This window comes from Protopterus annectens, chromosome 7.part0, assembly GCF_019279795.1.
Source record: "Protopterus annectens isolate FY-2018-M chromosome 7.part0, PAN1.0, whole genome shotgun sequence".
In the NCBI taxonomy this organism is placed as follows: domain Eukaryota; kingdom Metazoa; phylum Chordata; order Ceratodontiformes; family Protopteridae; genus Protopterus; species Protopterus annectens.
The window spans coordinates 1,384,748,440-1,384,762,643 of NC_056739.1; the positions used below are offsets into that span (position 1 = coordinate 1,384,748,440).

Below are 14,204 nucleotides of genomic sequence, written 5' to 3' on the forward strand. Positions count from 1 at the left end.
TGCAGCGCCAATTCTGATTCATGCACAGAGCAGCACTGGAAGACGAAGAAATGCAGCTGAGTAGAATGTAATCAAACCAGAAGCGTAGGGTCATCCTAGTTACAAGTGGCGTGCCCGACACCTTGAAACTGGAATTGCACCTCGCCTGTCTCCACTTTGGTATTCTAATGTGCCAGAGTCTTTTTTTTTTCTCGGGCAGTTCTGCAGACTTTTAAAGGCTCGCGCTCCTTGATTGGTTGTTGGGACATGTGACGCGTGCGCTCGGGCCGTGCCTCCAGTCAGTCAGGGAGTCGCTGACTAGTCTGTTCGGAGAGACTGGCAGTATCCACGGCGGCAGCGCTCTCGGATTTGGTGCTACGTTCCTCTTCCAAACGTAGTCTTTTCTTCTCTGAGGAATTAAATTTATGATCATGGGTGACAAGAAGAGCCCAACCAGGTAGCTCTGGCTGTAATTAAACTCTTCTTCCGTCGATGTGGCTAGGGCCGGGGCGGGTTTCGGGACTCAAAATGGAGAAATTCGACCGTTTTTTCTCCAGAAATGTTTGTGTGTGTGTGTGTCTGTTTGTGTGCCAGGGCTAATCTAGTATGGTGCAGCTATGGCGGCTAAGTCTCCTCTTCTCCACACTCTCCATTCACTTTGAGACAAAGGGAAATGTATAAGGGACACGCCTACCTTATTTAAAGTTAAAAAAAAGAACCATTTTCTTATTTTTGCTTAAGTACGTCTTTGAGATATGCGTCAAGGGCATGCTGTATGTTCGCTTTTCTTGTAATAAAAGCTTTATGTACCTAGTTAAATCAAATGTGATTCAGTGCACTGCTTACTTTGCTGTTATGAACTGGAAGCATATTTTTGGTCACATACGAAAGGTTATGTTTATTTAATTTGTTTTAAAGGCCAAAAAGGCAAGCCAAACCTGCGGCAGACGAAGGATTTTGGGATTGTAGTGTCTGCACCTTTAGGAACAGTGCTGAAGCTTTCAAATGCAGCATCTGTGATGTGAGAAAAGGGACATCCACCAGGTACGATTTTACCACTATTGCTAACGTTGATGTCCATTTATGTTTTTGTAACGATCGCGATTTCTGTCACGTTTCTTTGTAAACCAAGAAGTAGTGCATTCGCGATGACTTGTTGATTTATGTTCTCATGAAACTGAGTATTTTGGCCAGAGCGACTTTGTCAAGGAAAATACTTATACTTTCAAAACTGCCACTTGTTATGGCATGCTTCAAGCATGTATTGTATTACCTTTGATGCTGATGCCCTTTATTATTTTTCATTTTTTCGTAGAATGTCAGTTTGCTCTGTTTCTGAACATTGTTGTCATGCACCTCCCGCACCGTGGGAGATATGTTTTAGCTTCTGGTTTGGTTTTATTTTGCTTCTGAAGGAGTGATGATGTCATGCAGTTGTAAGAACGTTGCAACTTCTTGAATGTGAAATTGCCTTGGCATCTTATTTCTGTTTGTGTAAGAGCTGGACGATGCAGTAGCTGTAATTATCCGACAGATTATTGTTGTGGAAACTGGGCAGATAGAAACATACCGGCCACATGGATCCAGGATGACATTAAGCACTCAGCACATATTTAGTTCGGGCGTGAATCACGTGATACTGAGGCTTCGCACTTGCTCTCTTTCTGCTGCCAGAACACGTGAATGCAGTGTTATAACTGTACTTTTAGTATCCTTAGTGCATAACATTCTGGATGAGTTTATAAGGATGGCTGTCTGTTGCAATTGTTCTTGTTATAAAATATTGACAGCTGATTCAATTTTTTTTTTTTTGCTGAAATGCATCTTCTCTTGAAAGCTAGTTCATTCCAGTGATTGTGTGAAAAAGCTGCTTGGATTTAATTCTACAGCAAGCGTTCTGGCCATATGATAGTGGTGCATTTTTATTAAATGGAATGTTACTGTCATATCCATAGGAACTGGCTTAAGCAGTGCCATTAGTTCATTCCGTAGCAGCACTTTATTTTAAGTATTTGTGAGTTATTACACTGATAGTTTTATGTGGTTATTATTTATATACAATTCTGAAGATACTTAAAATATTCAGTCATAATTAACCGCTTCAAACGTATTTTGCATTAAACAAGGCTTGGTAAGTTTTAGAATATTACACTGGAAAAAAATGTGCTGTGCAGTATGAGCCCTAACAGTTTAAATACTGAATTGTAAGAACAATGTGTTAAGTTTACTAAATAGAATTTTAATAAGTTAAACATACTTTCACTCAAAGATTCTGCAAAGAGATTTATGAGTCTTACACTGCGAATAGTTTCACATTAATTTGAAAATGCAATTTTGTGCTTTTTAATTCTGATTAAATATGTTTGTAGTATTTTGGAATGCTTTTTTGATGCTGACAAGCTAATATTGGCGTTTCTGAGATGCAATGTAATATTACTGTAGTTTTATGCATAAACAGCATTGTGTATACCCAATTACTCTTTTGCTATTTGGTGTCCAGAAAGGTAGTTCTAGTGAATCGCTATTGGGGAGGGGGTCTTTATCTCATTGTGAGTTGTGAATAAACAAAAAACTTATAAGTGGCTGTCTTTGCATTGGCTGTATGTACCTGTTCCAGTTTATTTTGAAATTCATTGTCATGTCTGTCAAAACCCTAGCAGCAAACTGTTCCACTTCTATAACCCATCCTTTAGATTTTATCCCATAAATAATAAATGCTTTGCTTTTGTGATAGGTGTTGTACACTGAATAACTGTTGGGGAAAGTATTCTTTGTGAATAAATATCAGTGGAAATCATTTGACAAAAGGTAACCTGGTAGTATATCCCTGTATTGTCTATCATCTCTAAGCAGTTATGTGTTCTCTGTTTATGATATATGTCTTTAGTGCTGTTATCCACTAAGCCCTGGCATTTTCCTTCCTCATAGACTTTCTTCTTCAGAGTTGTATTTTTGTAGTCTGATGTTATCACTTGTTGCTTACTGATGTCTAGTTGTGAAGAAAAGTTGGGATATTTGTCCATGGCAAGGGGAGCACAATTTTTAGTTTTATTTTTGATCAGATCTTTGTGCCTGAAGTGGTACTGTTGCCAAGCCCAGGTAGAATTTTTTTTAATGGGTCCTTGACCTTTCTGTCAGTAACTTCATATGTCTAATTTTGGTGTATTTAACTTAATTACAGCTTAATGGGAAGCTCGGTGGAGCTATTCTTAGTCATAGTTTTCTGACATTTTCTGGGTTATCCTGGGCATGTTTACTTGATGCTGTTTGTAGTAGTAATGGACTTTGCCAGTGGGTGATGTGTGGACCACATTTGGAAAATGATGTCTTTTGTAACTATTTCCAGTGTCTTAGAACTTAATATTTGATGTTTAGTGTGTGAAATATTACAAGGAAACTGTTACTAGAAACATGTTTCTAGTATTGCATTTCTTCATAACTGAAAGTCTGCATTTTTTAATTAAACAGCGATAAGATGACTAAAGTAAAAATAGTTGTACCAATTTTACTGCTGGATAATCAGGACAAGCTCAAGCTGTACTATTTCATGGATGTCAAGGCTGTAGGGATATGACTCTTGCTTTTTCATTGATCTGTGCTGATTTAGTTAGAAGCATAAAGATGAGTCATTGGATGATATGAATGAGTTGTGGTACAACCTCCCAACTTCCTGGGTTCTTCATTTTCCAGTTATTGACACTAAAAAAGTTTTTCATCTTTGTTTTGTCTGCAGCTGAATTATTTTACTGTCATGAATCTGAATGAAATGTTTACTACGGGTTTATAACTGTCCTTTCAAAATTACTTGTATTGGTCAGAGACTAATAGGATTTTTTTTTCCAATTTAAATCTTATTTGGAATGTTGTGTGTGTGTGTGTGTGTGTGTGTGTGCGGATATAAACATAATGCAACATATTTGATGCTGGAAGGTTGAGAGTAGAACACGTTTTTGCCTAGTGTAATTGACATGATGCTTAGTTTTGGTCTTTAGCTGTGTGCCTTTTATTACTGGTCTCAGGAGTGACATTACACCTTCCTCCTGGTTCAGTTCCTGTTCATTTTGTCACATCAGCACCTGGTTTACTTATGTGCCCTTAAGGTGGGGAGGCTGAGGACCAAGTACAGTCTAATGTAAAAATGAATAGCTTATGTTACTGTCAGTGTTGTAGGTAGTTTGTAACTTGCCTTATGCTGTTTAGGTTTGTGCTGTTCTTGTTCATTTTACCATGTCAGATGTCTGTTTAGACAAAAATTAAAAAGTTGATGAGTACTTGTAAAAAACTATTCCTCACTGTTTATTTTTGTCAGTGTCTTCATTGTTCTTTACTGCTTATGCAGACTGCATGTATAGGCAAGATGTCTTTTTGTCTTTCCAGGTAGAGTTCTGGAAAAGTGTGTAGAAAGGCATTCAGTAATTGCATAATATACTATATTTATTAGCAAGTGAGACACCTTGTGGTGTGAAAAAAGGCTGACTTGCATATGAAATGGATAGTTGTACTTTTTACATCTGATTTGTCACAGTCAATTGCAATAATTGGCAGTCTGTGAAACATTACAGAATAGTCAGAGCATTACTCAGATCTTGTGTATACTGTAATTTGAACATCAAATTCATCTATTATCTAGAAAGACCACAAAGTACCTAAAGTTGTAGTTGAGAGTGATTGAAGTTGATAGTTGTTTTTATTGCCCTTTGTGAATTAACAAGTTGTTCAAGGCTAGTGATAACACAATAATCCTGACAAGTCACTGTATTTCATGGTTGGTTAGGTTAGGGTAACATAATATTGCCAGTGGCGCAACAGGTAGCACACTAACTTCCAGCACCGAAGATGGCTATGGGTTTTGTTCCCACTTCAGGTTATCGGATTGCTGACACTGTAATCTGGAGTGTGTGCTCCTTCAGATGAGATGTTTAAACCAAGGTCTTATCTGCTTGAGTTGATAGTAGCTTAAACGGCTGATATAAAAGATCCCACAGCACCTGTCAAAAATAATACAGGTTCTCTGATCCCCTGGCTAAATTTTCCCTACTAGTATACCACTTCTGGTCTCCCTTGAAAAGAAGCCACTAGTCTGATGGGAGTAACACAGTCAACAAAAGGATAAGTAGGTACGTAATTACACCCAGCATTGCATCGTTGTCTGTACTAAATTAGTTTTCTTGGTTTCATATAGATTATAAAGTGGGTTCTTCTGGCAATTTTTAGGCTTCAGCCTCAAGTAAAAGGTCTGTAATCACACTGCCTAGAAATTTTAAAATTCTATTCAGTCTTCCCATTTCATATTTTTACAATGGGAGTTTCAGTATTAACCCCGTCCCCCCCGTTAATAGTGACTGATAGTGTGCAAAAACTATTTTGACTAGTACTGTTCTGTTAATAGTGGTAGGTAGAAATACAAGGCATATATGTTTATCATGTAGCATGGTATTGCATGATATGCTTCTTTCCTGTGTAGAATTAAACACGTGAAGACTGTGGGATCTTGTCAGACTGATAACTAGCACAGCAGATCATATGTGACTCAGGGCAGCAGTTACAAAAACAGCACTTCACAGTGATAGGATCTCATAGAACAGCCAAGAGACTTTCACTCGGTTTTCTCATTGATGGCTTATAGCAAATGTATCATTCCTTCTCCCAACATGGCTTTACTATGAGGAATAACTAGACAGTCCATGCATGTCAAAGGACTGTTCAGTAGTTCATAACGCATCCGAGACTGTTGTGGGTTTAGAATGTTTATAAAAGACTGACATAGGTTCATAGGTGTGTACTAGGCTAATGGCCCTGGAGCCTTTACAAGCCTAGCCCATAGAAGTGCCCTACAACATGATGTGTTGATCGTATTATGTGGCACATTTTATTGTGATGAAGGCCAGCTGTAACTCTATTCACTCCTACGGTGCTTTTGCATGCAAGAAATATATCTGCTGTAGACCCACAATAAGGACAGTTCTATCTTTCTCTGTACTGACTACTGTACCATTTTCTTCCTGCCAGAGAAATTTCTTGTTCCTCTTTCTTCTCCTCTATATTCTGTCCAGGCGTATGTTACTTGGGTAAATGGAACCACTTTTTTTTTTTTAGCCCAAAGGTAATGCGCAGACCTTCATATCAGGTTCAAGCTAGGCAGATTTTCCTCAACACTCTGCAAATTAACTGACTGTGCTGAGCGTATACAGTTCTCCAATGAAGCTTTCTTTTTGGGACTTTCCAAGTATAAATCAGACAGAGGCTGGTGTTGCATCAATTTAATAGCAGGCTCCTCTAGTATCAGATGCACAAATTTAAGATTACACCTTCTCATTTTTTTTCTTTGCTGGCATTGTATGATTTTCAGCAGTGACAGCACTGTGATGTACAGAGAACCTTATTTCCTCTCTGGTAGAAAACCTAGGAAGTTCATAACAGCTGCAGCTACACACGTGCTGTTCATGCTAAATTTTCTTAATGGTGAATATTTGTGACTTCCTGGTACACAGTTTTGTATAGTGCGGATTTCAGTAACCATCTTTAATAGTAGTCTTGTATATAACTGATCAGTTTTCTATTTAAAGTATGTAGTACCTCTTCCATTAGCTACATGAGTAGAGCAGAGGACTCATTCGACATCATACCTTCATAGTTTAAGAATTGCTTTGCCCACCTCAGTTGAAAGGAGCTTACTTGAATATCAGCGATTGTGTTTTGTTTGGTGTCTAGCAATGTTTCTCCTGTGGAAATATTTGCTGAAAATTAATTAAAGAAATTGTATTGCAGGGCTGTCCTAGTTAGAGAGTATAAATGTATCTACTGATAAAGTTTTCCAAAACATCAGACACTCTGTTTCAGGATAATCAAGGGGTACACAGCCCTGATTATGTACTAATGCTTCTCCAGGATTGCTGTTTGTAGGTGTGGAAAACGTTCTTCACTTCCATGTGAATCTTGATGTGATGGATTATTCTACGTTTTTTGTAATGGTGTACTGAATCAAGTACAGTCCGTTAGGGGGGTGCATTAACATGCCTGCTTTTGCTCTATGCTTTGAAATTTCTGTTGCAAAATGAGGAGGCATGCTGTGGCTTCTCTCCTGTAGTGTATGTTTGGTCTTTATAAGGCTGAAAAGTTGAATGTCGAAAACAAGTAATTTTTGTCCATGCCTAATACAGAGACTGTTGGAAGTTTGTATTGGCAATGTACTTCTAGTTTTATTTATTTTATTTAAGGATGACTGTCATGTAAAGAAACAGTGAAGGTGCTTTTGTCTTCTTGCCAGCATCCCAGCAACAAGAACATTTTCATTTGTAAGCCTAATTCTCTACTCTGTAGTAATGATCACTCGTATCACTGCAAGGGCTGCCTACTTTCCCCACAGTCTGCTACCTAGATTTATCTACTAGCAGATTGGGTATGATGCAGCTCAATCACCTTTTAAGGGAAGGTAGTATTTCCCTGCTTTTTGAAAGAATGCATAGTTGTCTGTATTTACAAAGGTAGGAGAAGAGACTTCATAGAAATATTTGTCTGCTAAGTTGTTTGACAGCAACTCATAAAAATTTGCATAGCACCAGCCCAGTCTGTATTCTGTCAGATACACAACTTCCTTTAGGTGTGGCTATGACTTGAATACAGTAAAATAACTTTACTTTAGTTATCCTGATCTTAGCAGATGCATTGTCACTCTTGTTTCTGCCCAGACTCTCTTCAATGAGGATGACTTTTTTCCTGATTTACTGCATGAACATTTTGTCTTGCTGGTAAACAAAACTTAATGCACTGCTTAGCTGCGTTAAAGCTAGAGCTCCACATGGTAACTACTGGAATCAACCTGTCCCAGTCTATGAAAAAATAGGTAGTTTCATCCCGATCATACTGTTGGAGGGCTTGGTTAGATTAGTAGATTTCAGGCTTTTACATGTCCAGGTTATTACTGTTTGGTAGAAGTCATCTCCTTTACCATGGAACCTGCCTTGCTATTATTGTAACTGCTACAAGGGGTGTAGTAGAAACTTTATCCCATGTAAAATATTGCATACTAGACCTCATGACCTGACTATCTTCAGTCACATTCACCTGGTCACTGATGGAATTAAAAGCCTATGGATATTCTGCAGCTGTGGGTCCTATTCTGACCATCATCATGGAGATAATTTTTTTTTTTAGCCCTGCTTTATAGTTGGTGTTGGGTTGATGTTCTTCGTGTTTCACTGTTGCAGTCACATTTGGGTTATCTGCTTGCAGTAGCCCTCAGTCGGCCTGATTATCAAAGTCTTGGGTCCTGCGTTGGTTGCTGTCTCCTCTTCTATGACGTCAGGTAGTCAGGGGTATCAGTCTTTCTTGCCGTGCGGTGCCCAAAGCAGAAGCAGTTCGCAAGTGCTGGTCGGCCGACTCCTGAAATTTTGTTTGAGTTTCAGAACTGATGTCTTCAACTAAAGCCAAGTACCCCATTGCGGAAACTTTTTCTTGCTCTAAACCGATGTCAGTACTTGTATTTCTTGTGGAAAGCAAATGCCTCCTAAAGATTTTCATTCGTAGTGTATTCCTTGTCTAGGCCCTGACCACAATGTACCTCTTTGTAGGTTTTGTGCCTTATTTAAGCAATAGACTATTCGTTGTTGGTATATTTGTGCTTCTAAATATTTTGGTACTCTGTTCAATTACCCAGATATGGCTTCGGTAAGCCACCTGACTACTGACGTTCAAAAAAAACGCAAAGATAGAGACAGACCGCATAGGTCCAAAGCTGCCGACGACGCTTCTCCTAAGCTAATTGCCAGTTTGCCGGTACTCAGTAAGGCGCTTTCACAGCCCCTGATACCCGCTACTTCAGATTCGCAGGCCTCTACTGAGATCCATTCGGAATCTGGTATGCCGCAAGATGCTTCAACTGTGGAACCTGCGGATGCCTCTACCTTGGATGGGTCCGGAGCCACTGTGCAGGCACCGGCTTCTGAGGGTGTATTCAAGCCTACTGATTTGCGGATTAAACCGGCGCCATCTTCTTCAAGGCCTAAAACGCGATCCATGCTTAGAAAGCTGATGCCCAGAACGCATGGTCAGGCCTCTATGCTCAAAATCAAATGATAAAAATGGCTGAAGACCTTATTCAAGGGAAGCCAACCTCCCCCCTCCAAGAGACCTAGGACTGAATTTGCTTATGATTCTTCTGATCAGGATTCTGAAATTCCTGTTCCCTGTGACCAGGATTTACCCTTATCTACCTAACGAGGATTCTGATCCAGAGGACTCTATTCCCTCTGCTTCCCCTCCAGAGGATTTCTCTTTTGATGAAATCTTGCATACTCCTTTAGGGAGCATTTTCGCTGGGAAAACCAGGATTACTCTGATTTCTAAAAAGAGGCTTAGGGATTTTTTACTCCTGCCCCATCACAGGCCTTTAGCTATTCCCCTCTGCACTGGACATTGTTGATGATGCCTTTTCAGAATCTAGCTTGGCCCCTGACTCCTTACCTCCTGCTCCCAGAAAACCAGATGGATATTACAGGGTTCCCGATTCTCACAAGTTCCTCTTTAAAAATCCTACTGTGGATCCTGAGACCATTTCACAGGGACCCAAGGGCATTAAGGCTACTACTGCCAAAAATCCTACCCCCCTCTGATAGGGATTCCAGGGCGCTAGATAGATGGGGTAAGAAGGTATACACTTCTGCACCCTTGGCCATTCAGGCCTTAAACTGCCAGTTTCATATGTTAAAGTATCAGCAGCATATTATTGGATTGCTTAAACAGAAAATGATGTTGATTTCTGACTGTGCTGAAAGTAAAGATTTACAGTATTTAATGCATTCTGCTGAACAAGTTGGAAAACATACTGTGCAGTGTGGTTTTGATTCACTAGAGGCATCTTGCAGGGCTGCTGTCACTGGGTCTGTACTTAGAAGGCATGCTTGGCTTAAGGAGCAATCTTTGCCAGATCATGTTAAAGCTAAATTGCTGGATGCTCCCTTAAACCAGGACCCACCTGTTTGGCAACAAAGCAGAAGTCGTCCTTAAAAAGATGGAGGAAAAAACTAAATCTATGCAAACTGTTGAAAGATTTCCTGCAAGTACAGCCTCACAGATTTAGTAGGCATTGGCCCCTCTAAGAATTGATCCTTTCCTGCCTCTTCCAGGCCTTCTCAATCCAAACCCAGAACCAGCAGAACACCCAGGCTTTAGTCCCAAGGTACGCACAGGACCAAGCAGTGGGTAGGCTCCCACTTCCAAAGCAGGGAGTAGTAAGACCCCCCCCCCCCCTGCTATGGTAAACTGTCTCAATGACTTAACTTTAAAACTTCCAAGCCCATTTCAACTAACTGCTCCTTTAGAGGGAACAGTTGCACTGCAGGCAAAAATTTGGGAACTAATTACCAAGGACAAATGGGTATGGGTTTTTAAATGTAGTTTCCCAAGGATACAGATTCCACTTCCACACTTTACCAACCCCAAACGGTTGGCCAGATCTACCCCCAAATCAGTGGACATAGGCTCAAAAGCAAGTTCTCTCTCAAGTATCAAGGCTATTCAAACTGCCCCAGAAGAGGAAAGGGGACAAGATTTCTGCTCAAGACTTTTCCTGGTGCCCAGAAAAGATGACAACTGGTGTCCTATCCTAGATCTCTCTGTCCTAAACACATTTTTGGTGATCCCAAAATTCAAGATGTTAACTTCACCAGTTGCTTCCTATGCTAGGCAAGGATACCTGATTGGCAACACTGGATTTAAAGGAAGCCTACCTGCACATCTCAATCAGGGAATCTTGCAGAAGATACCTACGCTTCAAAGCAGGCTTCATGCATTAGCAGTTCTCTGCACTGCCCTTTGGCTTATCTACTGCACCCAGGGTATTCACAAAGTGTCTAGCTCCAGTCATTGCATTTTGTAGGCAAAGAAATATTCAAATATACCTGTACGATGATTGTCTAATTCAGGCTGAAAGCCAGGACATACTATTGAATCGTATGACATTTGTACAAAATTTGCTAACTTCTCTGGGGTACACCATAAACGAAAAGAAGTCACATCTTGTACCCTGCCAACAAATTGTATTCCTGGGAGCAAGCTTGAACACAACTTCCCAGATGGCTTTCCTCACACCAGAGAAACAATTTCATTTGACAGCCTACTTCAAGCTAATGGCCACACGGACCCTGCTATCTGCAAGACAAATACTGCAAGCCTTGGGGTTCATGGCCTCCGGCATTCTCCTAATTCCATATGCAAGACTGCATATGAGGAAACTACAATAGTATCTAAAAAAGCTATGGTGTCAACATTCTCATGATCTAGAAGCAATGATTCCTATTGTACCTTGCCTACAGTTAGAGTTCCTTTGGTGGGCAGAGGCCTGCCACCAAAACAAGGGACTGCCATTCTCTCTACCCCCTGCCACCCAAACCCTAACAGATGCATCAGAATATGCATGGGGGGGGGGCTCACTTGGCAGGGAAGTGCATTCATGGCAAATGGAACCCAAGTCAAATGCACCTGCATATCAATCAAAAAGAAATGTTAGCTGTACAGAATGCTGTGACAGCCTTCAAGGACCACATTCTTCCAGGACAATTAATGGTAAAGACGGACAACACCACTGTTATGTGGTACATAAACAAGCAGGGGGGAACCCACTCATACCATCTCTGCAGACTAGCCATGGATCTGTGGAACACAGCCTTGAGCTACCAAGCCATGGTTCTGTGGAACACAGCCTTGAGCTACCAAGTGCACCTACAGGCTCAATTCCTGCCAGGAAAGCTAAATATACTGGCAGATGAACTAAGCAGAAATCTCATGGACCCACACGAGTGGAATTTGGAAGCAAAGACATTCAACATGTTGATAAACAAATAGGGGACCCCAGAAATAGACCTGTTTGCCTCCCCCCAGAACTACCAATTGGACAAATTCAGAGGAGCTCTGTTTGACATAGATAGGTAGTCTGTTCCAGAGTATGGGAAGTCTCTGGGACAGAAATCTATCCCTCTAGCATGTTCTGTTTATTGTGGTGACCAGGTTTAGGTCCCTAGAGCGTGCAGCTCAGAGGGATTGGGATTTCTTTAAGTGGAGCATGTCCAACAGCTCTGGGTTTGACATAGCTTTGTATGTTAGGCAGAGATCGCCTCTGAGTAGGCAATATGCGACTGAGTAAAGCTGGAGTTTTTTGAGACTGTCTGCGTAGGGCATCTGTTTGAGGCTAGTAATCCTCTTTGTGAGGTATTTCTGTTGTAGATGTCTTGTGAGGTACATACCAAAAGGGGCGTTGTACTCTGTAATGGGTCTAATGAGTGATGAGTAGAGGGAACAATGACCTCTTTTTTTTTTTTTTTTTCCCCTGGATGAGAAACCTTTTGTGATGAGATGAGCCACGTAGAAGGATTTCATGACCACTGTGGCGATGTGATTATCAAAGGAGAGACTACTGTCCACCTGTGTCCCAAGGTCTCTTATCACACTTTCTGCGTTAAGTAGACTACCACATAGTTCATGGGTAGAGAGTTTTTACCAAATGGGATGACGATACACTTTTTGACATTGAGCTTCAGGCCATGGCTTTGACACCAGGCATCGGTCTCAGTGAGGCCCTTTTGCAGTATGTCCAAATCTTCTGAGGGCCAGGTTCTGACTCATCCCTTGGAACCGAGGCCCAAGATACCAATATCGACATCAACTACTACTGCTCTGGCAGCAAAGCCCGTCTCCTCTCCTAATGTGCCGAAGACTGATTTGAAACTTCAAAAATTCCTAAGGCGTCGACTTTGTCATCGGTACCAATGACCCTCTCGGCACCAGCAATAATTTCCCCCTACCATACCGGTTACTTCCAAGCTATTGGCCAACCAAACACGGTGTCGAAGGTCAACAGTACACCCAGGACAAGGTACTCCCCGTCTATAGACCCTTTCTTGGGTCAGCAATTAAGCCCATTCATTGAAAGGCCAGAATCTCCCTCAGGGATGTCCGTCTTTTCCAGCAGGAGCCTTTCAGAGCTTGATGTAGTCAGATTAGTGGATCAGCTCTTGGAGGCCAGAGGTCTCCCTTCCCCATCTAGGACCTCTCTCCCATCTGGAGCCAAGGTTTACTGTCTAAGGACTCCCATTTATCTTCCTTCTTCAAACTCCCTGCAGGTCTTGGAGAGACCGACTTTTTTTATGTTCCCGATGTCAACTACTTTGGCGCTGTTGATGGGACCTCACCTTTGTTCCAGAACCGCCTCTGTGGTCGGCGGTTCTGTCGGAGCCAACCCACCCATGGGACCATAACTTGGCTGCCGACACCTGGATCGGCTCCAACTTTTTTCCCATGGCGTCCTCTGCGGTACCTGGTGCCCTGGCAGTTATGAGTCTGCTCCTACTCTGGAGGTGGGCTCATCGGGGTGGGGTGTGACCCTGACTCCAAGTTCTTCTTTCTCATTTCTGGGCTTCCATGCCTCTTTGGGTGGGCCTGCCTTCCAAATTATGGAGAGTGCACTGGCCTCTGCAGGCTTTTACAGCTGGCACCATCCCCGTCGGGAGCCACATCTATGTATCCTCTGGCTCGCAGCTGTCACAGTCTGCTACACTGGAGCAGCAGGCACAAAATTAACAAGACACCCTATTGGAGGGTCCCCTGTCTTCAGAGTTGTCCTCGGGTCTTCCATCTGAGGAGCCATGCAGTAAGAGAATGTGCAAAAGGAAGCACCTGGATTCTCCAGAAGAATTGGATGCTGAGGATACAGATTTCAATCAAGGGGAAGGGTCCCCTCTGTCACCCCCTGAAGATGTCTCCTTTGGAGACTTCCTGGAAATTTTAAAATGGAGGGGGTGTTTGGAAATCTCTAACCCATCCACCGCGGAATCTATCCTTTGAGAAATCTGTCTTCTTGCAGGCTTTTTTGGCCCACCCTTCTACTTCTTGGGTGACTCCCAGCTGCTGGTTTGAACTGGTAAAACTCATTGTGCAGTGTGCATAGAAGGCCCCTGACAATATAGAGCCAATTCCCCAGAGACCAGACACAATTATTTCCATGCCCTAGGATCAGCCTTATTGGTCAAAAGGTCTAGCAGTAGATGCCATGATGGTGATGGCTGCCAGAAAGAAGGAACTTGCCGAGGAGAATCCAACTGTCCATCCTCTCAACCAAGAGTTCAGGATGAGCAGGATGATGGACAGATTTGGGAAGTGGGTCTTTGCTTCATCAACCTTCGCCATGTGGTCCTTGAATTTTTTGGCACATTTTCCACGACTCCAGAGGGATA

At 41.8% G+C, this 14,204-nt stretch overlaps 1 protein-coding gene across 2 annotated transcripts in view; it reads left to right on the forward strand.

Annotated features, from left to right (window-relative positions):
* The first annotated feature begins 242 nt into the window (after positions 1-242).
* The window catches only part of LOC122807054 (RING1 and YY1 binding protein), a 336,417-nt gene continuing 322,455 nt past the window's right edge, over positions 243-14,204 (forward strand). Inside the window, exons 1-2 of one of the 2 annotated variants that reach the window (XM_044077977.1) lie at positions 243-436; positions 898-1,023. In XM_044077977.1, coding sequence (XP_043933912.1) covers positions 405-436; positions 898-1,023 — 158 coding nt within the window. In that variant the 5' untranslated portion in view covers positions 243-404. The remainder of the gene's footprint in view (positions 437-897; positions 1,024-14,204) is intronic. The other variant, XM_044077976.1, reaches the window with a different exon arrangement.